Source organism: Vombatus ursinus, unplaced genomic scaffold (assembly GCF_900497805.2).
Source record: "Vombatus ursinus unplaced genomic scaffold, bare-nosed wombat genome assembly UNPS02015255.1, whole genome shotgun sequence".
Lineage (NCBI taxonomy): Eukaryota > Metazoa > Chordata > Mammalia > Diprotodontia > Vombatidae > Vombatus > Vombatus ursinus.
In genome coordinates this window covers 19,616,189-19,639,910 of record NW_020955033.1, presented here as the reverse complement: position 1 = coordinate 19,639,910, position 23,722 = coordinate 19,616,189, and the positions used below count along the sequence as shown (strand labels likewise).

The window sequence follows — 23,722 nt, the reverse complement described above, 5'->3', positions numbered from 1 at the left end:
TATCCTTTGAAGACATGAACATTCTTATAAGATTATAAAACATCCTCTCAAATGTTTTGGGTGAGGATTAAAAAAATACCACTGGGCCTGGAAATCTTGTTCCTTTTGAGAGAATGATGAACTCTGATAAATATATTTATATACAGAGAAGCAGAAGTTTAAAAAGACCTAAAGAGATCCTATAATATGACCTTGCACCAAACCACATGTCATGAAAAGTTAAGAAAATATACCAAGAGATGGCAATAAACATGATTGAGTAGCTTGAGAACTGATCTGATTTAAACTTTAAAGAAAACTTGTGGGCTATAATCAAGACTAGACTTGAGAAAATGACTATTCATCAACAGTACACTTAATATCTAATGTGATAAAAGTGTGGTTTCATGATGAAGAATTAAATAATATTTATCAAAATCGTGTGAACTCTGACAAATTGTGTAAAAAAAGTGATTGTTGCAAAAGGAGGATATTTTGCATATGACAAATTTTTTGAAGATGTAAGAATTTGCAAGTCATTTTTTATTAGTTTCCATTTCATAAAAAACTGAGAAACAAAGTGATTGGTTGAAGGTCAAATAGCAAATCAACAACAGAAATAGAGATCTCATAATAGAATCCACGGCTTTTGTAGCTGCCTTGGAGCAGAAAGGCATCAACTTGATGGAACAACAATAAAGCTACCAAGTAGGACAGCCCAGGCACCGAGTAGGGACTTAATCCACATAGGCATTCATTCCTCAAAAGTTTTAAGATATGCCAATAAAATTAATTATTTTATTTTGTCCCAAGTTATTTGCACAGCTGAGTATGTGCTTAAGTCTAGATATAAAGGTTAATAGCCAATGGTATATTTTATGTCAAAATGAATATAGACACTTTGACCTATGGAATAGAATTTTTATCTAGATCTGGGCCTCCTGCTGAGTGCACTCTGGGTACTTGATAAATACTTATTGACTGCTGGAACTTCGTTCTATGGATATTTTATTTAGTGTGAAACATAATCAAATGTCTTTAACAACTATCCATTCCTCTGTAAGCTCCCAAGATCAGACACATTCTTAATGTTTCAGGGGAAAATAAAATAGCTTGCTACAAAACTTAACTTGGAGAAACGAAAAGCAAAAACTTGAGGATATCAAACACCACGCTTACTTTTTTTTAAAAGCAGACAATAGTTTATTTGCAAAAGTGTAATGTTATGAGATACAGTATAACTAATAAAAATCAACCAATTTGATCATATTTTTAATACATTATACAAATGCAATGAATTGTAGTTTAAAGCCCTGTGACATTAGTTCTAATATAATAACAACTAACATTTCAGTTAATAAATAACTGTGAATATAGCCATATGTTCAGTTTATTTTCCTTAGTTTATCATGAATTACAATTTCATTCTGACTTGGGTCATAAAAGTGATAAATACTTGTTTATACATTTTCATGCATTGCTTGCTTATTTAATTAATCCCGAAAAGCTTCTAAACACATATCATGGTGAGTTATACAAATTAGGTATATTTTCATCCTACTGACTTGACACCCTTTATAATAAAAGATTAACACTCCGACTTTGCTTAAATTTGATGTACATTGCAAACACTGCATAGTTTATAATATTTGATGTATTTTCTTCAAAAGCCCCAGACGTCAGCAAAGTACAGCTGTTAGATTTTTGATCTAGCACAAAATTTCTATCATTTTTTTCAAACAAATATGGGTTTCAAAAATCAATTCCATTTTCATCAACTGAGAGGTAGCACACACCACCTCTGAGAAGAAAGGTTGTAGAAAAGAAAATGAGGAACACTGGATCAGAGTAAGTCAAATACAATGGATATTTGGCTACTAATATAGTTAATGTTATTAGTGTTGATAATGAACATTTACAACAATAAACCGGTAGATACAGAATATCTGCTGAGGTGGTCAAGGTTAGGGATATAGCAAAGGTGGTCTTGTCTGATGGCACTCCTAGCCCTATGTTGGATGGAGGTGACAGATTGTTCATTTTTGAGTGTGGCAATCAGTGTTGGGAAAATGGTTGTTTAGAGCTGAGTGGGAATGGTAAGAGAGATGACATTCATACTGTCCATTTTGTTAAGCTCCTGTCTCACGTTGATCTGTTTCCTACTCTACAAATACAATATCTGGGCAATTACAAACAATTCCTACTCCTGTCTATTTTACTTCTATATGGTGGGAAATGTGAAGGAACTGAAAGGATAGAGCTTAGCTTTAAGTGGGACAGAACCTCACAAAAATTCTTTACAACCTACAACCCTTCTAATCTATGACTGCTTCCGCTTAGCAGGGATTGGACCCCTTGGGCCTTTCCTATAATTTTACAGGGAAAAGACTGTTTTAACTGTTTTCTTTACTCAGTGAGATCATTCTTGCCTCAGTACTTGACATGTCTTTAAAAGTCAAGTTGTAGAATGAATAGTCACAAACATTGACTAAAATTACATATACATAATATGTGAAAATGTAAGTGCTAGAAGACATATTTGAGATGAAGTGAGTTAAATTAATCTTATAATGCTTTTCCAAAGATAACTGTGTCTTTCTAATAATCTTCTCATCACTAAACTAGTTAGCGAAGACATAATTGTTTTCTAGTGAAATGTTTTGGATATGTGTATTATGAACTACCCTACATAATAATTTTTGTTGGCTTTTATATTGATTGGATTATGATCTGTAGAGATCAAACTATGATCTATTATGGCAAGAAAAGGGAGTAAGTAAAGTTTATTTTAGCTTTTGAATATAAAACTCCATTTTTGGATTTCAGGCAATTTATCAATGATATTTTGCCAGTTTTCACAGCCTAAAAAGAATACTATGACAGTGTGCCTGTATGGAAATGCTGCCTAGCTGGAAAGGTAAAATTAATCTCCCAACAAATGAGGATCAGTATGAGCAGAGGAGGGAATGCTGGGTTTGGAGTCAGAAGACCTGGGTGTGAATCCTGGCTTTTTCATTAAAAACAAAACAAAACAAAACAAAACAAAAAACAACTGTGTGATCTTGGGCCTCAGTTTCCTCATCTGAAAAATGAGAGGAACAGACAGTATGATCTCTAAAGTCCCTTCCAAATTTAAAATCCTGTGATCCTATATAGCTCACTTTTATTCTACATTTTATCCCAAGATTTCAAATCTCTGTTGAAATTTCAGTCTACGATGGCCTTGGAACCTGTCTATGGAACACATACTGAAAGGAGGTAAGTGATTTGCTCAAGGTTACGGAGCAAAGTGACAGCAGTGATACAAAGCATAGAAATATTGATCCATTATTTAACTACAAGTCAACACTTCCTTTTACTGCAGAGGCTTAGTTAGGACTGTCTGACTACCTCTTTGATATCAGGCATATTAAATGTATTCTTCTTCCCACCCCCTAAGCCCCCAAACCCAAAGCGTGCCTTTGCTGTTTGTAACTTTTGACAAAATAAACAGATCTTCAGTAGACAGGGTTATTTTACTATTCAGGGTTGCTTGGGCTGTTTTTGTGCCTACAATTCTGTACTTTTCCATTGCATATCCTTAAAGAGAAAGGTAAGGATCATTTTCATGGTCAGGCGTAATTCCTTTGTGTTTTTTACTAGTTTTTTCCTCTCTGATCTCTCTTCTGTATATCAGTCAGTAGTGCTCTCCTGGGACAGGCACTATGCACTTCATTAATAAAAAGAGATTAAAGGAAAAAGCCTCAGTCTCCTAATACACATGGATAATTTGGTGTCATCCACAAGGCAACAGACCCCTGCTGCAGAGATGTCATTAGAAAGGTACAATTTCATTACTTTTTACTGGCAGAGCCTTGAGTGAAATACAAAATATGTTACTTCATATGCAAAAAAATTATATCCCAACTCACAACTTATGTATTCATCTGCTTCATACCTCTAAAATACTAGAATTTAAGAAAGACATTTTTATGGTTCTTACATTTGTAATATTTTCCCTTAATAAGTCCCTTAAAAGCATGCCTTTATGAAATATTGAGCAAAACACATCTATTAAAACAAAATTATTTTTGTTTCCAAACCTCAAATGAAATGTTTTGAAAACCGAAATCATGGATCATTTTTCTTCTTCTCTGATTTGATGAATGAAGTAGCCATGGTTGTATCTCTCATGCACACATAAGAGTATATACAAATATAATGTGGAAGAATGTTGCTAAAAGTGATTGCCATCAGGAAAGTCATTATGATATAAAGTCTTTTTTTTATGGTGAAAGGGGGCAGGGAATCTGTTAGCTCTGGCTGGTTAACTTAGTTTATCTCTGAACTGGCTTATCTACTGATAATTGATAGCTTGGCCTATACTAGGAAAACATAACCACTGATGTTAAGCCCCTTTGACTGTGTAGTATTCAGGCATTTGGCATAGCAGCCAAACACAGCCCTCAGGTGACTTTCACACTTGGTTCTATAGAAACCAGTGCCAAGCAAGAAACTTGGAGCTGGAGAAGTGAATTATTGGCCAAGTAGCGCTCTACCCTTGGATGGTGCCTAGAACCTAGGCAGGCACCATCACCAAATGCCAATGGCACTACCCAGCTGGCTGCATTGGAGTTACCTTTCTCAGGCAGCCTCACGGCTTCCCTAGCACCGAAGAGAATCAGGTTTAATAATGGTCCATTATCTCACTGCCACAGACACACAGCTGCCATTAACGTTAAAAAGTACTTCTCAGTTGGAGCTGTGCTTGGGAGAGGGGAGCTCTTGGTTATCATCTATTTACAAGCTTGCTTCGCTTCTACTGGGTTTTGTTCAGTGAAATTGACATTTGCACCTCTTTGTTTTAGACTAAAGCCTAGACAGTTAAAACTATATGAACTGGGGTTTCCAGAGAACTAAGTACTGACATAAGGCAAAAGCAAAACAAATAGAAACTATTTCTATGCACCCTTATAACAAAGAAATGAGTCTGTAATAAAAAACCATTACATTTACTTCTGCTGGGTTATCTACAACACTTCTAAAAATGAAAGGTCGGTCTTCTAATCATCATTGTATGCAGAACATTCGGATGTTTTCCTTTTCATCTGGTCCCAGTTTCTTCCTAAAGCCTCTTCTTTCTCAATTTCCCTTACCCGGTACAAGACATCACATTTGTAATAGTTATTATTCACCAATTGAGAATGAGAAATGAGAGGGACTTTCTTATCAATGAGACTGAATAGAACTCTTTAACAAGAGAAGTCCAGATCAATTAGTGTTTTTGCCATGGACGTGGCTTAGGTAAGCAGAGTTTATTTATCAATAATAGTCAGAATTTTCTGTTATCAAAAATATCTCTTATCTAATGGTTAAATATAGCTAACCAAAGTTAATGACAAACAAACAACCCAGATTTTTCCAATAAATTAAAAAGATAAGTGTGGTTAAAGTTGAGATGACATAAATGAACACACCATAGTTTATTTAAGTAAGTGCACTGAAAACAGATTAACCTTTGTTTCCTTTAATACCAGAATCCACATTTCCTTGATTTTATATTATTAGGTTGTAACATGGGAACATACTGATTCCCGTATGAGCCTGGGACTCATGGTAGGATTGAATTTCAATAGATGAACCTCAAGATTTAGATGTTTGATCAGATGGACATAGAAAACAGCATGTATATAGTATTTGAGAATGTCTCAACCTTGGACTTTTTAGATGGGCTATTATATCAGAGGGAGGTGACATTTGCATTGTAAAAGATAGATATGTGCAATATGAGTTTAATAAGAACCATTTGAAATGACTCACCTACTTTTTAAAACCTGTGTTAAAATATTATTTTGCAGGCTTACAGGTTTTTTTTTTAAGTGATTGCCTGGTGACATGGGTAGGGTGCGGGTGGGAAAACATAAATAATTCCTCCCTTGAATTTGAATCTGTGCCTTATTGTACATTACCACTGATAAATCTGCAAAGACCCTTTCATGTAGTAAAACAGCCTAATTGGGGGTGACAACAGCCCATCATGTGTCATAAGAACAATTTGATAAATATATGTCCATAGGCACTTCTCAGGCAAGTCTCAACTGTCAATCTGCACTTTAAACATCTGTACTTTCAGTTCACTATTGACTGCTAATAAATGAGGATAGAAATAAACATTTATGTATATTCAGTTTGGGAGTATACACTTTTAGAATTTGGAATCCACTGCAGGTCTCCTTCCTATCTTGTCAGAGAGAAAGAGGGATTTAACATTTAGAGACTAAGGATTCTGACATAAAGGAGCAGACAAATTGCTTCCTCCTTCAAAAACTAGAAGACCTGCACGTGCCTAATTTATAACAAATCTGTTTCTTTAATGGGTGGAAGGAAATATGAGGGGTCTTCTCTGCTTTCAGTGCCACTTGATAGTCATACTGAAGACAACACTTCATTGGATGATTCTTTCCCCTTCTTTTCGTCCCCCCTCTCAACATCAATTGTATGCACTAATCCAGGTTTCAAGATCAAATCGTCGGTTTCTACCTGACTTCTATTGTCGTCCACCTCCATGTAGGTCCCTTTAGTTTGCTGAGAAGTCTTACTGAAGGCTTCCTTCAAACGGCGTTTAAGTTCTACATCAGGACAGAAGACATACTCATAAAGGCCACCGGCAAGGACGGCTCCAATGATTGGTCCTACCCAGTAGATCTGTGGAAAGATGGATTAATGGAAAGCTGTTTGAAAATTATTATTCCAAAACAAAACAAAAACCATTTAAATGTGAATTTGACTAGATTAGTTAGGGTTTATGTATTAGAGAAAACTGAGCTGCATAGAAAATGTAAGACATTGCAATAATCCACCCCAATCCATAGATTTCTGAGTAAATTTTTGAGCAGGAAACGAGAGAATCCTCCTTTCTTCCATTCCTCCTTTTTTTTCAAAACCTCTTTTTGATTTTTTTTCCCTTTCTGTTGTCTTAGTTCTCTAAAGTCAGAACACTTTTTTTCTTGGCTGTATTGAAAACCATACATATGTTATGAATTCTCCACTTGAACTTGAAATAAATACAAAAGAATTTCCAGGGGTGTTTTTATTCTTCCTTAGAGTTGCCAGTCTTTTACTGGTTTTCTCTGAGGTCATGTTCACAGTACAGACTTGACAATATTTGGATTTAGCTATAAAGCACCCCGCTGAAAATTTACAGAAGGAAGAGCTAGAGAAGAATAACTTCATTCACCCATGGTTTTCCCAAGTTTTGGTGAATTGGTTTCATTTGCAAATGTCACAATATTTTCATTCTTGTTCCTAATCAGAAATGGAATACTCTCAGTGCTTAGGTCTTTAAAAATGCAGTAGCTCGCATTTAGATATCAATTTAAGGTTTTCATAGTACTTTACAAATATTATTTTATGCCATTATTATTCTTATTTTAAAGATGAATAAATTGAAGCAGATCAGAGGTTAAATGAGTTGCCCAGGGTCACACAATTAGTAAGCATCTGAGTCTAACTTTGAATTCAGGTCTTCCTGGTTCCAGATCAAGTGCTCTGCTCTATCCACTGCACCACTTAGCTTCTTTTTTAACAATGGGGTACATATTTCCACCATAGTCTGAGTGATGAACAACCTCTGTTTTCATCTGGGATGGGACATAAAAATCAACTTGCCAAAAGTTGAGTGAGATTATCTGTGGGTTGAAATTAAGATTTCTAATGAACTGGAATTTTAGAGAAAACATTTATGGTGAACTATTAAGCAATTTTTAGATACTTTTGTCACTTTCTGAAAAAGAGGTAGTCAAATGGTGTTCACCAGAGCTCAGGAAAATTTCTTTACACAGCTTTCTCACTGCAAAATACAAACCAAATTCCAACTTTAAGCTGTGACTGTAGCGAACACAATTGATCAAACTGTGGGCATAGTGACTGTAAGACTGGGTTCCTTATCTTGAACATGAAAAGAACTGTAAGAGAGTTTATTTTCTTTGTTCTCTTTCAAAGTGGGAAATGAGAACCCTCCCCCAAATGTCTTTGCTCTTTGTTTCTTTGGTAAAAACTCATTTGATTGGTAAGACTGATTATATGTACAACCACTTTCAAAAAGGAGAGCACAGTCGATTGGCTGAGTACCTAAATACCTGTTTTCTACACTTATGCAAAAGATAGCTTGATTTTGAGAGATAGTTTTATCTTTTTCAAATAAGACATACCTATCTGTTTTTAGTTATAGTTTAAGTGTAGTATCTATCTGCTTTTAGTTGTAGTAGATTCTTTTTTAAAATGGATTTAAATATTAGTGATCTTTTTTTTTTCTTTCATGTTTTCACTTTTCCCCTGGGAAAGTTCTCAGGGAAATTTCCAACCAGTAATGAATGGGCTTGGACCATAAGTACTAAAGGACAGAGCAAGATACAAAACAGAACAAATTCTTTAAATATGTACCTATATATGTATGTGTATATATTTAAATAATTATGACTACTTTTGTATAACTTTGTCATATGCCTCCCTGATATCTATTCAAATTTCTGTCTTCTGTATGTAGTGGGACTGATTGCATCAGACACTACAGATTTTAATCTTGCCTGGGATCAGTCCCTAAAACTGCTGCATTACTCTTTGTTTTTTTTTTTCCAGACCTGTTGCAAGACTCTACTAAAATAAAACTGATTAAGTTAGAAAACAGAAAACTCTGTTGTCTTGAAGTCCTAACGCCATATTAATTATTTAGGCACCAGACTGAACATACTCCTTAATCTCACATAGTTTATATATGTTCATAAATACATATTATATATATAAACTACATTTCTATGATAACAGTTAAATTATATTATATATTTACATGATCTGCTTGCTGTTGGGATGCTTCCAGTTCCCATACAATTAGTTGGATTTATGCTTTGGTAAACAAAGAAGGTAAACATGTCTTGCCTGGACAATGTTTTCAAGTTCATGGCTTTCCAAAGGTATGCTTTCTTTCATTGCTGAGCAGGATTTGTTTTCATTTGCTTGGGAAACTAACCCATCCCACCCTCTCACTTTTTAATTTACTTCAAATAGGACACCTACAAGCATGCACTAAATTCTGCCACACAGCCTATCATACACAGCACAAAAAGCAGGACATTTATAAGATCCTTCCCGCAGGCACAGAACAGATGTAAGATGGGATGTTTTGCAGCAGATCTGTGCTAGTATTTCCCTCATTGTTATGGAAGGTTCCATAAAAGGGAAAAAATACAACAATAAACAAATGAGAAACAATCAATTGGTCATTGTTCTCAGCTATCGGAAGATAATAACAATAATAAACACATTTACCCAGTGGTTTTCCCAGTTTCCCATGATAACAGCAGGTCCAAAAGATCGGGCAGGGTTCATGCTGGCACCAGTGTAATTGATCTATGGGAAAAATGAAATCAACTTCAGGCATTATTAAAATAGGATTACTACTAGCATCATTCACTGCCACTTGATACCATTAGCCAGCCCATTTGGAGATTTTTAGTTATTGGTTGGTATATCAACATTCTTTATTACAAAATTAACAAAATTATCCCTTGAAATGACGAAACAGTAAGTTAAATACTAAACAAGTATGGCCATTAAACACATCTTCAGCCTAGTTCTAAGGAAAAGAAAAAAGAAATGGATCAATTATTTAAATAGAGTTGGAAACTTACAGCAAATAAATGTCCAATTGCAACGGAAAATCCAATTGCTAAAGCTATTGAACCAGTGACATCAGTTCGTTTTGAATCACAGCTGGCAAAGATAGTAAACACCAACTGAAATGTGATTATCAACTCCACTAGGAGCCCATGACCAGCTGTAAGATTTCCATGGACCTAAAAAGAGAAAAATAATACCTTCTTAGTAGAAGTATGCACCTTATATAACAATGCATTAATGCAAATTGCATATTTCATCAGGGTTAAAGGTGGTGGTTATATTCAAGATTTGTTTTTAATTGTGAGGAAAAAAACCCAGAATACATTTCTATTCATTTTGGCAGTTAGAGGCAATTTCACAATGACCAAATGGAACTCAAATTGAATGCCCAGTCCTACAAAGGAAGTCAATTTTATTGGTGCTGAACTTAAACTTATAAACCATTTTTGAGAGCATTGTAATTTCATAATGCGATTAGAAACTCATTAATTAGGTTTAAATTAATTAATTTCTATTTCAATTAAATTTTAAGCAGTGTGAGGCTCTACTGGATTTTTAATCAGCTGTGGTGCTGAGCTAACAAATGATACTCCTTATCAGCTTAGAACAAAGCTGGGATGTAAACACGAATTTTTTTTTGTAAAAGAAACATAGTATTCGAATGGAAATGAAACTAAATTATTCCCACAAATTTCTTCCTCCAACCCCCATCTAAAGAATATATGTTAAAAAACAAGTCATAACCAAAATCTATAGTCAGTAGAAAAAATGGGGATGGTGAAGATACAGGGAAAAATGATAGCTTTTGATACTTCTGAACTCAGCAGTATTTTAAATCACTTAATAGCCCCCAAAGATTTCATATTGATACTGTCAGTTTTCCAGAATACTTTCTTGCCCATGCTAATAATTATCTAGGTTCCCCAATGAATAAGATATTCTCTGGGACTAAATTAGCCACTTTGGGGAAGCTCTTTCAGGCTGCTAAGGGTTCATTTAGCAGAGTCAACATCATCAACTTCATTGTCTTGGTTTAAAAGTAAGAGTGAAAGTTGTTACCGTGGTAACTCCTAAGCCTCCCACCACACTGGGAGGCGTGACAAGGTAGAGGATGCCTGCCCCGATGATAGCACCTAGGCACTGAGCGGCAATGTAGAAGACAGATTTAGCAAGGCTGATCTTCCTGGTGCAGACCATAGCCACAGTCACAGCGGGATTGATATGGCCTCCACTAATGTGTCCAAAGCACTGGACCATGGTTGCAATGCTGAGTCCAAAACAGAGGGAGATAAGGACCATGTCTACTGGTAAAGGCTTCTCTGTTCCACCCCAGTTGATGGTGGAACCCAAGCTGAGGAGTACAAAAATAAGCATTGCCAAAAACTCAGCTGCCACGGCTTTCCAGAAAGGCTGAGTCCAAACTCCTTTGAATGCCACCATGATGCTCTCACGTTTACACAGAGGTTCACACTTACTGAAAAAGAGGAAAATAAGCCTGAATCAGAAGCAACTAAGTCAGCCTGTGTGTTACTGGAAGGTTTTATGACTATAATTGGCAGGTCCTCCAGTGATGCTGAGTGTGGTAGGGAGGAGTTAGTAAAGGTTATTTGCATACCAATAAAAAAATTCTCGTAATATTGGAGAAAATCTCTTTCATTTTTAAGTTGATCTCTTAGGCTACTAGATGTCATGTTTACTTAGAATCACATACATATATGTGTATCATTAACAATCATCACATTTTAAAAGAAATTTTTTTTTTAAATTGAGCCTTGAAAGGAAGGTGCTTAATGAAATTCTTTGAAATACATATTGAAATTGATTTATCCTACTCACTATCCATCAGATCACGTTTTATTTTTCCTGTCTGAAGGCCAGAGACACTTGTGGACACAAAGCAGAAAGTCTTTTCCAGCTATTTTTTTTCATTGTTTCCTCGAAAATATTCTGAAAATGGGCTCAGAGGGCATTCTTTTTCCTCTCTCCAGGGACCCCGGATTAAGAGGAAGCCTGCTAGGAAGGCAGAAATTCGAGACCCCTGTATCTTGCTGCAGAAACACCCCAGCAGGCAAATTAGGAGGGAAAACAAATAACAAAGTGAATGTTCTCTCAGTTTGCAGCGATGTGAACAAGCCATTCCCTCACCCTCTCTTTGAACCTGGAGCAGGATTACAGTAAATTGAAGGCAGGAGGAATTCGCTAATTGGTTGGCAACCCACGAGTCACAAAGAGTGTCTTAGTGAAGCCAGATCTGAAAGAAGAGTTCGGTGAAGTATCATCTCCGGAACAAAGCACAGGGGGTGCAGAATGGAGCACTTGGAGAGAGAGCCTCTCTGTATTGGTAGGAAAGCAGCCTATTTCCCCGAAGGGGCCACCAGGAGCCCAGGCAGAGTCCAAGGCTTCAGGACAGAGACGACTAACACACCAGAACACAACTAGGGGGTTGAGAGAAGGGGACAATGCCATTCTTGGTGTTTCTCCCCAGCCACTCCTCTCTTTGGGGCTGGAGGAGTCGGGGGTACGTAAGGCTTGCTGGTCAATGACCTTGAGTGGGTGCAGGGAGCATTTTAGGGTGAATTTCTCCCTGGAATTTTTATTTCTTGCACTACAGAGGGGCCATTCAAGGGGTTTCTTCCCGCCCCATGCTCAACCTTTTCTATTGCCCTGAGTTTACGCAAGGATGAAATGGTCCACTTGGAGGTCCGCGCCCGCCTGGCCCTCAGTGACCCCTGTGTCACTTGCAGGGAGGAGGGAGAAGCAGCCAATCGGTTGACACCTGAGCTAGGCAAAGGGGATCTTTCTCTGAGGGACAGAGGCAAGAGAAAGGAGGGCTCTTTGGAAGGGGGAGTGGCGCTAAGGGCTCCGGGAAGCTGCGTTGCAGGGTGGGGTGGAGGTGAGGGCGTAGGAAGCAATTAGTAGCAGCTTTCCCTTGCTACCTCCTATTCAGCTCCTGCTCCAGGAGCACTGACTGGAGCCTTGTCCTTCCACCTTTCCCTTTTCCAGTCCCTTTTGGGTAAGGGAAAGCAGAATGAAATTGCCATCTTCCCTATAGGCTCACATGTCACAAGGTCTTAATGCAGGACTTTTTCACCAACGGCCCTATAAATACATAGAAATACAAAAATATAACTGAGTGTGTGACTGACCTTGGGGCAATGCTCCCAAATGGTCTGGTGTGGTTATGCGCTGCACTAATTGCCCTAGGGACATCTATCCAGACTTTAGCACTTGTGGGTAAACCCCTTTAGAAAATGAGGGCCAAAATCATTGAGTAGATAATGCAAAGGCAACCTCAGAGTGGGAGAGAGGCATTTCCCTGGGGATAGGTCTGTAGTGTTGCTCAACGGTTCTCACCACTGAGAACAAGGTTGAGATTGAGGCAAGACAGCTAAGTTAGCACTTTTGCAGGACAGAATTACTTCTTAAGCAGAGTCCATCCACCGGTGCATTCCTTAGCAATCAGGTCATCCTCTCCCTACCCAACCTAGCCCTCACATCCCATACCCTATTTTCTGTTCTGGGTCTCTAAAGAGGAAACTGCCTTTGACATTTTGGGATCCACTTCACAACTCAGTTTTTGGGTTGAGTTGATGTTTTGAGGTCAGAGGTAGGAAAATAAAACACTGGCCTCCTGTCACAAGATAAAGGAGGAGTTACTGGAAGAGAAACAACAGGGGGTACCCCAAGCTTTTCTTGCTAAGCTGAACTTGTCTAAGTGACATATATAATTATACATGACCCCAACTGGGAAATGAATGACTTGGAGCAACCCTGTAAACTAGGACCTATAGAAGCAAATAGCAGCTTTATGATATTAAGCAAGCAAACAAGCAAGTAACAAAAAAAAAAAAAAGTTTTTCAAAAGTATCCCCATAGAAGCCAAGGGAAGGGGTAGGGAGAGAAGTAGAAAAACCTAACTCACCAACCAAAAAAAATGGAGAGGCTTTGCCCTGGACTTACCGGTGGGCAAAGGCCCTAGTGATGATAGTAAAGGGGGATGCTATCGGCAGTGTTGGTCTTAACTTTGCACGGAGGAAGGGGAGAGACAAAGTCAGAAGTTAGAAAAGAGTTAGAAAAGGGAGGGAGAAAAGAAGAGAAGTCAGGGAAGCAGGTTGAGCAGGAAGTTTTTTTTTTTCCCTTTTAGCTAAGCAAAAGAAAAGGATCTCATGAGAAAACACAAGGGGGAGGAGGTGCCTAAAGAAAGGGCCCACCTCCCTGGCTAAACCTCAGTGGATTTCTCCCTCCCCCAATTCCCCAGGTTCCCTCCGCTTCCTTCTCTTTCCTACCACCTGCCTGTCTCCCCAGAGACCTAGTCCAAGAAACTTTGTTGTTTCTTATATTTTTGATTTGTGCCAGCCACAGAAACCCACAAACAGATGAACATCTTTTTAACTATTATTTTGTTAGACTTTCCCCTGCAACCTACTAGGATTTGTCTTACTCCAGGGCTGAGCTTCTTTTCCTTGTGAACCCCACCATTACTAAGCAGAGTATGTCTCTAATGCAACAAGTGTTCATACCAGCTATCCTTCTAGTTCCAATTTATTGCCCCCCAGTTCCCTTAAATGCTCCCACTCTTTGGAAATGCACCAACACAATTTGTTTTGCTTCTTTTGCTTTAGAACAAAGCAGGGTTTGTTGACGTGAACGGGTTTTACTGAGTTGTGCACATTACTTTCTAACTGAGCACCAACCTTGCTTATCTAGTCCAATCCATTTTGGGACAGCTAAACACCTGGGTGAGTAACTTTTCTGAGCAAAGATACTGCTGATAGGTCTGTCTCCATAGGGTACTTTCTCTGTATTTCCACAGGTCCATTCCCTAATTGTGATTTACTTAAAAGCATCTTTAGCTCTCTCTCTGTTCTCTGTACCTCTCTAATAAATACTTTCGGCACCCAGATCTAAAAGAACTACCCACATACTAAGGAGGTACCCTCCAGATTCTATCTGAGATTTCATGTATTTGTATTAAAACATAAGAGCCCTCAGCTTGGCAGCCTTTTACATTGTGTTCCCTTAAGGAAAACAAGGTACTTACCCCCAACGCCTTGATGCTGGTCTGTCACTCATTCCTTCCTTGGATAGAGTGCACGGGCGGCAGCCCTCTAATAGCTCAGACTACAGCACTGAGTGCACTCGGAGTCAGATTACTGCAACTTGTCTGATTGGGTTTTTGGAGTGTAGGGGTGGAAAGATTTTGAACCATGTGGCAATCACTAAGTTATATTTGAACTTGAAATAGCTTTTCCTTACCTGATCACTAAAGACCCAGAGCATTTCAGGAATAGGAAACATACACACATATACATATATTTGCATATGTGTATATATATTTATGCATATATACATAATCTTTCATTTGGTCATTTTTGTTTTTTAAAGGAAGAACATATCTTTTATGTAATATTCTTTGGGTTGGTCATTTTTATTTTTTAAAGGAAGCACTTATCTGTTATATGATATTCTTTGGGTTGGTCATTTTTATTTTTTTTAAAGGAAGCACATATCCATTATATGATATTCTTTGGGTTGGTCATTTTTATTTTTTAAAGGGAATTTCTTTAGCTCTTTAATCCATATTCTCTTCACCCAAGGATTTGCCTTACTTGCTGTATATAGTAGTTGAAATGGGGTAAAAATTGGCAAACAGATCTTGCTCATGTGGTAATTAATTTTTAATATTTTTGAGTTAATGAAGAGTATCCAGTAATTTGTATTTTCTATTTTCAATTTTTCTCCAATGGAAAAGTTGCAACTTATAGCTATATTTGCTCCATTTTTAAGATATGTAAAATTTGGACAGTTTACTAGGAAATAAGGCTACTTCAAAGTAAAAAAAAAACCATACCATTCATATTGTACTGATGATTTATAAAGCTCTTTCTCCACAAAATTCTTCTCTACAATGACCATAAGAGAAAGATAGTTTAAGTACCATTATCCCTCCTATTTAGATGAGTATACTGAGAATCAGGTTAAATGACTTGTCCAAGATTATATGGCTAGAAAGTACAGAACCCAGGAGACCAGCCCAAGTCTTGACTCTAGCCTAGCCCAGCACTTATTTTACTATGTCATGCTGCATTTCTTATGTATATCTCTCTCTGAGAGGAGTGTTGTATAAGAAATAGCAAATTTAAGAAACTTGGGGATGGAATGAGGAATGAATCCTAAAGACATTTAATGCCCAGGAACATAGGGGGCTTTGGGAATTGTGTACAAGATAATATTAAGACTCAGATCACTCTGTTACCATCACAATAAAGAAAGAATTATTTTTAGAGTTGAGTGTGTTCATATGAAAAAGAGAACTAGAGAGGAAGAAATTCTGAGGAGAGAGAGAAAAAAGACATATTAAAAATGATTTGTTCTCCTTCTCCCACTGGGGTATCTGAAAGATGGAGATGGATGAAAAATTCTTTACCAGAAGAGGACTTGACATTTTGAGTATATTTCAAAAAAAAAACAAACATCTTATTGTTTCATTCATCTATCTACCCACCATTTTGAAGGGACCTGCTATATATGTAGCAGGAACTGAATGTTACTTGGTTTTTAGTGTTCTATTGTAAAGCTTGGGCAGCTAGGTGGCGCAGTAGATAGAGTACCTCGTCTAGAATCAGGAGACTCATTTTCCTGAGTTCAAATCTGACCTCAGATACCAGCTGTAAGACCTGGGGCAACTCACTTAACCCTATTTGCCTCAGTTTCCTCACTTGTAAAAATGAGCTAATGAAGGAAATGGCAAACCACTCCAGGCTCTTTGCCAAGAAAACACTTAATGGTGTCACAAAGAGTCAGACACATTGTAAAGTTTGGACTTTCCTAAATAATCTGCTTGGAGGTCTAAATGAATGAAAATGAGAGGAAAGAGTTGAAGTCAAACCTAGGTAGAATATATAGAGGGTTTTCTGAAATTCCACATTGGCCTTTAAAACTGATTACCATGCACACTTGAGAAAGAGTTAAAAATAGGAACAATCTTCTCCTAAATTGTAATATGCTGTTTTTTGTTGTGTAATATGTTGTGTAATATGCTGTTTTCAGTCGTGTCCAACTCTTTGTGACTCCACCTGGGGTTTTCTTGGAAAAGGTACTGGAGTGGTTTGCCTTTTCCAGTTCATTTTATAGAAGAAGAAACTGAGGTTTAGTGACTTGCAAATAGGGTTAAGTGATTTGCCCAGGGTCACACAGCTAGTCAGTGTATGAGGCTGGATTTGAACTGTGGAGGATGAGTCTTCCTGACTCCAGGCCCAGCCTCTATCCATTGCACCACCTAGGTGCCCATGGTGTTTCTAGACAGATATATTAAATTGATTACATCTGACCTTAAGGAAATTGACTAAGAGACTATAAACGTATTGAAACAGTATTGTAGCATTTTGATTTCTCTTTCTTAAAGATTCTCTAGCTCCCACCTTCCCCCAATAATGCTGAAGACTGATCTATACACAACAGTCTTGTCCCACCAGGTTTTTTTTTTTGGTTTTTTTTTTTTACTATTTTCTGGGCATATTTTTTTTCGGGTCTATTCTTCACAAGCTGCCAGTCACTGTGTTTCATTAGCACTCACTGCATTGCCTTGGCAGTTCACATCCTTATTTTGCAAATTTGCCAGCAAAACTTAGTTACCACAGTTTCTCAAAACCTTTTCCTTTTCTTCTTGCTAGATGTTTACTGCCCTAGTAAAATGGGTTGGCAGTCCAGGGATGGTTGTTCCCATTACAGAAAGTGCTACCCTAATTGGCACTAGCTGATACACTTATTAGTAGTCTTCAAAGACAGGCCAGAGACTTAATAGAGATTTACCCTTCACATGCCAGAGTTTGATAATTTTTCAGCAGATGTAATTTATTTATTTATTTTGCTTTTGAATCAGAATCAGTAGGACATGTGCTATACACGCTCTGGTACCCTGCCCCTCCCAATACTGTTGATGGATTTGTGCTGATCCAGCCACACTCTCTTGCCTGGTTCTCTTCTGATCAGTACCAGGTACTTCTAAGGTGGCTGCCTAGGGTCAGCTATAAGGGGATAGAGCAAAAGAAACTGGGCAATATTTTATGGTTAGGTACTGGTGGATAAAAAGAGATACAAGCAATAGCTTTTGGGTTCTATGGATTCTTCCTGTGTCAAGATCCAGATAGACTTTGGAAAGCAAACTTCTGCCAACAGTGCCTTTAGCAAAAAGTAAATCCATGTTTAAAAATGGAAAAATCGAGTTTTATTGGCTTCCTTGATTTACGATATTATAGATCTGAGGAGTTATGGAACATGCTTTTACTTGCACACTGATTTGTCATCAATCTCATTAGTCAGTCAACTTTGTTAATTATTAGTTTAATCAACTTGAGAACTAGTAGCTCGGTAATATTGTCCCCATTTTACATATAAGGAAACTGAAGCCAGGATAATTGGAAGTATCCAGGGCAGCTAGAAGACCAGCAGCAGCTATGATTTTGCATATGTCGTTTGCTATTAAATTGTCAGTCCACCAAACCACACTGCCTCCCTCCCTTAGATCCTGATTTAGCTTGGTCCTCTTCCTACGACCCTTGACTAATTCTTTTAGGGCTTCTTCATATCTTCAAATATGAAAGATAATAAACAAAAGAATCATGATTTTTTTGTTTTTACTATGTATCAGTCACCAGGAGAAAAAAAAATGTCTGTAGGCTGCTGGGGGCAGAGTGTCTATTGTGACTCATAAATCTTGTTTTGCTTTTCATGAATCTGAGTGTCATTGAATTCCTACTAGAGCACTTACGTATCATCGCATGCTTAAAATGTGCCAGCTTCCAAACAGAGCTTTGTTGTCCTTTAAAGGAGGAATTATTATATTTTAACAATCTGGTACAATATCCAGAAATACAGTCAACCACTGAGTAAGTAAAATAATAATAACAATGGTCCACATTTATAAAGTGATTAAAGTGTTTCCTATTCATCATTTCATTTGATCTTCATAACAACCCTAGACAGTAAATAAAACAGGTAATATTATCTCTACCTTGCAGATGGAAAAAATGAGGCTCAGGGAGGTTGTGACTTATCCAAGATCTCTCCCTTTAGGCTGTTGGCTCCTTGAGAGTAGGGACTGTCTTTTGCCTTTCTTTGTATCTGCAGCACTTAGCGCAGTGCCTGGCACAGAGTAGGTGCTTGATACATTTTTATTGGTTGATTGATTCAATGTTTATTGATTGACTGACACGAAGTCTGAGATGTTCTTACTTCATTTCCTTTGCTCGTTCTATTACAAAAGTGGACATTAATAATCAGACCACAATAAGGCGCTACTACAGAGTGTCTTTTTTCCTAATGAACTGAACTAGAGAATAGCTTTCTTTTCCCAATGGAGCATAGTCATCTCAAAAGTCAAGGTCCTTGTGTTCCCCACCAACATAGTCCTTTCCGTTAGGTACAGCAGGGAGCTTTTTCTAGATTTAGATCCAAGCTTATTCTAGTTTGGCTGGAGGGATGCACTCCACTGACATTTAAGGAAGGAATTCCCTGGGAAAATAGTCAAGAGATTTTTTTCATGCTTCTGGCGGTTATCCAAAGGGTTTAGGGTTCCCCTGTGCTGGGGAGCAAGGGAATGAGAGGGGGAGGGAGGGAGGGAGGGAGGGAGAGAGAGACAGAAGGACTTTATTGAGTGACTGGATTTCATCTGAAGGTTGTGGAAGAAACCAGAAATGTGGAGGGATCCTTTTCCGACTCTCTTATCTCTTAACCTAGCTAAGGTGACAGATTGGAGTGTGGTTGTTCTTTTAAAGGCAACTACAGTTGAAAACCAGTTCTTTAGGAAGGAAAGAGGGCTAAAGTCTGGTCAGTTGGACAAAAATAGTTGAAATGTTCAATAAACAGAATTGTATGAATAGTACTCAAGAGTAATAGTAACATGTTTAAATTTGAAAAGCCAGTCTGTCAGAGTAATTAGCCTCAAAATCAGAAAGACTTGGGTTCAAATCCTGATTCTAAAATATAGTGGGTAACGGACCTTGGACAAATCACTTAACCTCTCATTATCCCCAGGAAATTTTCTTAGATTAAAAATTTGAGAACAGTTGATAATTTTCGTTGTTAGACACAGTATTTTCACAGAGAATTCCCTACACTGATAAATCACAGATTCCAGCCAAAGCCCCCCAAATTAAATTTGAGTGCATCAATAAAGAAATAATAGACCCTGGTAATTACCATGATCATTAAATTTAAATATAACTGTTCATGACCCAAAACTTTTTTTGCTTTCACATTGATAGAGAGTCCCACCTCTGGCCCCCTCCCCAAACTGGAATACATAGTGAGGGCATAAGAATAAGTGATTCTGTTAATTAATTAAGAAAGATAATTTTAAAACAATATTAAAACAGAAAAAGTTTTCCAAAGAAAGAGGAGTGGCCAGAGCCTGTGCTTCCAGAACCCACTAGTGACTGATCCTCAGTGATCAGATTACTTTAAGAACTTTCCTTAGTGCACCCCAATCTCCTCCCCTCCCGACTCTATAAAACTTTACTTCTCTTTGCATATTTTTCTCAATTTCTTAAGCTTTCCTCTTCTTTCTCTCCTCTTTTTTTTAAACATTCACATATTTACATAGCCAGTAATAAGTATCTGAATAAATAGACCTATAAGAGGTTTCACTTATATCACTGGGGCCACCTTATCTAACTATACCCTGGCTTCTGCAGCAAATATACTTTACATACATTTTGCCCATATTCACTTCAGAGTCTTCTAGTAATAAGCCATTCTTCCCAATTAGAATTTCCTTCCTTGATTTTTCTGCCAAATGATGCCTTGTTCGTGCTTTAAAACACTGTTCAAAATTCACTCCTCTATGAAGCTAACATAGGCTATCATGACCTAGTTCTATTCATTCTGTATAATTCTCATATGTGAACTCAATTTGATTAAAAGTCACCACCTGCTCACATCATTCTGGAGAACAATTTGGAACTATGCCCAAAGAGCTATAAAATTGGGCATGCCTTTTGACCCAGCAAAGCCACTACTAGGTCTGTACCCCAAAAAAATCAAAGAAAAAGGAAAAGGATTTATATGTACAAAAATATTTACAGTAGCTCTTTTTGTGGTGGCAAAGAATTGGAAATCGAGGAGATGCCCATGAATTGAGGAATGGTTGAACAAATTGTGGCATATGATTGGGATGGAATACTATTGTGCTGTGGAAAATGACTGGAAGGGGGCATGGTTTCAGAACATGGTAAGTCCTACATGAACTGATGTAAACTGAAGTGAGAACTGGGAAATCACTGTGCACAGTTACAACAATGTTGTAATGGTGATCAACTGTGAAAGACTTGGCTACTGTGATCAATACAATCATCCAAGACAGTTCCAAATGACTCGTGATGAAAAAATGCTATTTACCTCCAGAGAGAGAAATGATGAACTCTGAGTGCAAATTGAAGTTTAATTTTCTCTCCTTATTGTTATATGGCTAACATGGAAATATGTTTTGCATGATTTCACATGTATAATTGATATCACATTGTTTGCTTTCTCATTGGGTGGGGAATGGGTGGGAAAGAGGGAAAGAAACAGTAACTCAAAATTTGAGAAGAAAAGAATGTAAAAATAAATAAATAATAATTAAAAAAAAGTCACTACCCACTATTTGCAAAGCATAGTACTCATTGCTGAGAGAGAAACAAATACATTTGCCTACAAAAAATTTCAATCAAAATATGGTGGGGTAGTAGCATTATCATATTATGTATTATGCATGACTTGTGTTTATTTCTTATTCCTCTATTGGACTGTAAGCTCCCAGAGGTCAGGGACTGTCCCTTTTCTTAGTGCTGTGTGTGTCCCAGAGCTTAGCAGAGCTTTCTACACGATTTATATTCTCAATAATTGCTTGGTGATTGATTGTGGATTGCAAGGTCTTTTGAAAGTAGGGGCCATTTTACTTACTTGTATCTGTCTTCGTTATCTCCAGTGCCTAGCATGGTGCTTTGCACTAGGAGACATTTAATAAGTTGCTGAAGAGCAATCTTTTTTTTTTAAACAATGTGCTGCCATGTTGAAGACTCCAAGTGATCAGGAACTTGTTGCCTGACTCCTGGGGTGGTTCATTCTGCTTCTCTACAGCTGCAACCACCAGAAAGTATTCTTTACATTGAGCTATGCCTCTGGAATTCCCAACCATAACTAACACCCAGTTCTGTTTTCTAGGGAAAAGTATAAGTCTAATCTCTCATTTCATGATTGCCTTTCACATGCTTTGTCTTCTTTGGGTTGAAAAAAATCCCAGTTCCTACAATCAATGCTTGGTTGAATTGAATTAATATACTAAAATATAAGAATGTGATACACGTGTAGGAAAGGTATAAAGTTCTTGAGATTTGGAAGGCATACTTATTTCTGGCTGTTGAGTGGGAGTGGGGGATGAGAAGTCTTCAGAGATGAGCTGGCTTCTGCTTTGGGCTTTGGATTTCAGCAGACTGATCTGGAAGGGGGAGTATATTTTAAGTGTAAAGGGTGCCATGAACAAAATCACATACACAAAGTCATAGGATAGAATGAGTTTGAAGAATGGTGAATCCTTACAGAGTAAGTAGGGTAGTTTGAGTTGAGGTTGTAGAGGGAGGGCAAGATCAGGTTGTTTAGGACCTTGAATAACAAGCAAAAGAGTTTGAATATTGTTCAATAGGCCATTTAAAGCAGAGGAGTAAGATGAACACATCTGGTGGTGATGAAAAGATTGGGGGGAGAGAATGGAGGCAGGAAGAGCTATTAGGAAGTTGTTGGGTATTAATGGAAGACCTGAGTCTTCCATTAGGGTACCACCACCTCAAGAGGGAACAATTAAGAGATAAATGAGAGGCAGCATGGTTTAGTGCAATACTGTCCAACTCAAATAGAAATGATCCCTGCAGGTCACCTAGTGACTGAGAAAATCACAAATTAGCATTATTTATGTTGCATTGTATTTTTGTTTTGTTAAACAGCTAGGTGGCAGTGGATAAAGGTGGACCTGGAGTCAGGAAGACTTGAGTTCAAATCCAGTCTCAGATGTTTACTACCTGTCTGACCCTGTACAAGTCACTTAACTTTGTTTGCCTCAGTTTCTTCAGCTGTAAGATGAGCTGGAGAAAGAAATGGCAAACCACTCCAGTCTCTTTGCCAAGAAGACTGCAAATGGGGTCATGAAGATTTAGACACAACTGAAATGACTAAAAAACAACAACCAAACATTTTCTAATTACATTTTAATCTGGTTCAGGCCGGACTATAGAGTGTTACTAAGTTCAGGCACTGTGTGTTTGACAACCCTGGGGTAACGAATAGAGTACTAATCTTGGACGTGTACTCTAAGAAAATGTACTCTAACACTTATTAGCTGTGTGACCTTAGACAAGGTCACTCTCTCTGAGCCTCAGTTTCCTCATGGTAAAACAGAGATAATAATTACATATAGTACTTACCTCACAAGATGGTTTTAAAGTTTAAGTAAGATAAAGTGTGTGAAATATCTTGCAAATTTTCAAGTATTATATTAATGTCAATTATTGTTAACATAATCATTCCAAGGTTTCAAATATTGAGAACATGGTTAAATGATAGCAACAGTGACAGAAAGAAGGAAATCAGAAGGAACAAAAAGATATTATGTTTTTGTTTGGGATATACTGAGTTTCAGGTCTGTATGGGAGATCCCATGTAGGCAACTGGGGGTGCAGAACTGGTGGTATAGGAAGTAGAAAGTTTTACAAGTGTGAATGACTGGGAGAGACAACAGTGCTATGGAAAGAGGGAAGTAGTTAGGAGAGGAGAGTGTGGAAGGAAAGATGATGAATTTGGTTTTGAACAGGTATGAGTGCTGGAAAGACATTGAAGTATATCTGCGTATCATCAATTGGAAATATGGGTCTGAGTTTGAGGGAAGGAAGGTACCTTCTATGTGTCAGGGACCATGCTACATGAAACAAGTCCTACTTGCAATGCACTTAAATTCTAGTAAGGGAGATGACAAGTACAATTATGAGTATATAGGCAATAAAGACAAAGGGAATAAATAGAAATAAAGTAGCTAAATACGAAGTTGTTTGAGAGAAAA

The 23,722-nt window shown here is 37.6% G+C and overlaps 1 protein-coding gene across 2 annotated transcripts; it reads right to left on the bottom strand.

The window, feature by feature from the left end:
• Nucleotides 1–5,438: 5,438 nt before the first annotated feature.
• On the bottom strand, nt 5,439–14,715 carry LOC114031863 (aquaporin-4). Of its 2 annotated transcripts, XM_027847043.1 has the most exons (5): nt 14,675–14,715; nt 10,693–11,107; nt 9,645–9,809; nt 9,283–9,363; nt 5,439–6,663 (listed from the first exon to the last, which is right to left on the bottom strand). In XM_027847043.1, exons 1-5 carry the CDS (start codon nt 14,704–14,706, stop codon nt 6,385–6,387), a joined length of 972 nt encoding a protein of 323 aa, XP_027702844.1. In that variant the 5' UTR covers nt 14,707–14,715; the 3' UTR covers nt 5,439–6,384. The 2 variants fall into 2 exon arrangements, with proteins under 2 accessions (XP_027702844.1, XP_027702843.1); XM_027847042.1 differs by lacking the exon at nt 9,283–9,363 and having other exon boundaries at nt 14,675–14,706.
• Nucleotides 14,716–23,722: the final 9,007 nt, after the last annotated feature.

Coding starts and splice junctions, on each gene's coding strand:
- LOC114031863 (XM_027847043.1), bottom strand. CDS start 14,706: ATGAGTGACAGACCAGCATCAAGGCGTTGGGG. Junction 9,810..10,692: donor GAGGCTTAGGAGTTACCACG/GTAACAACTTTC, acceptor TTCTCTTTTTAG/GTCCATGGAAATCTTACAGC. Junction 6,664..9,282: donor GAAACTGGGAAAACCACTGG/GTAAATGTGTTT, acceptor ATCTTTCCACAG/ATCTACTGGGTAGGACCAAT.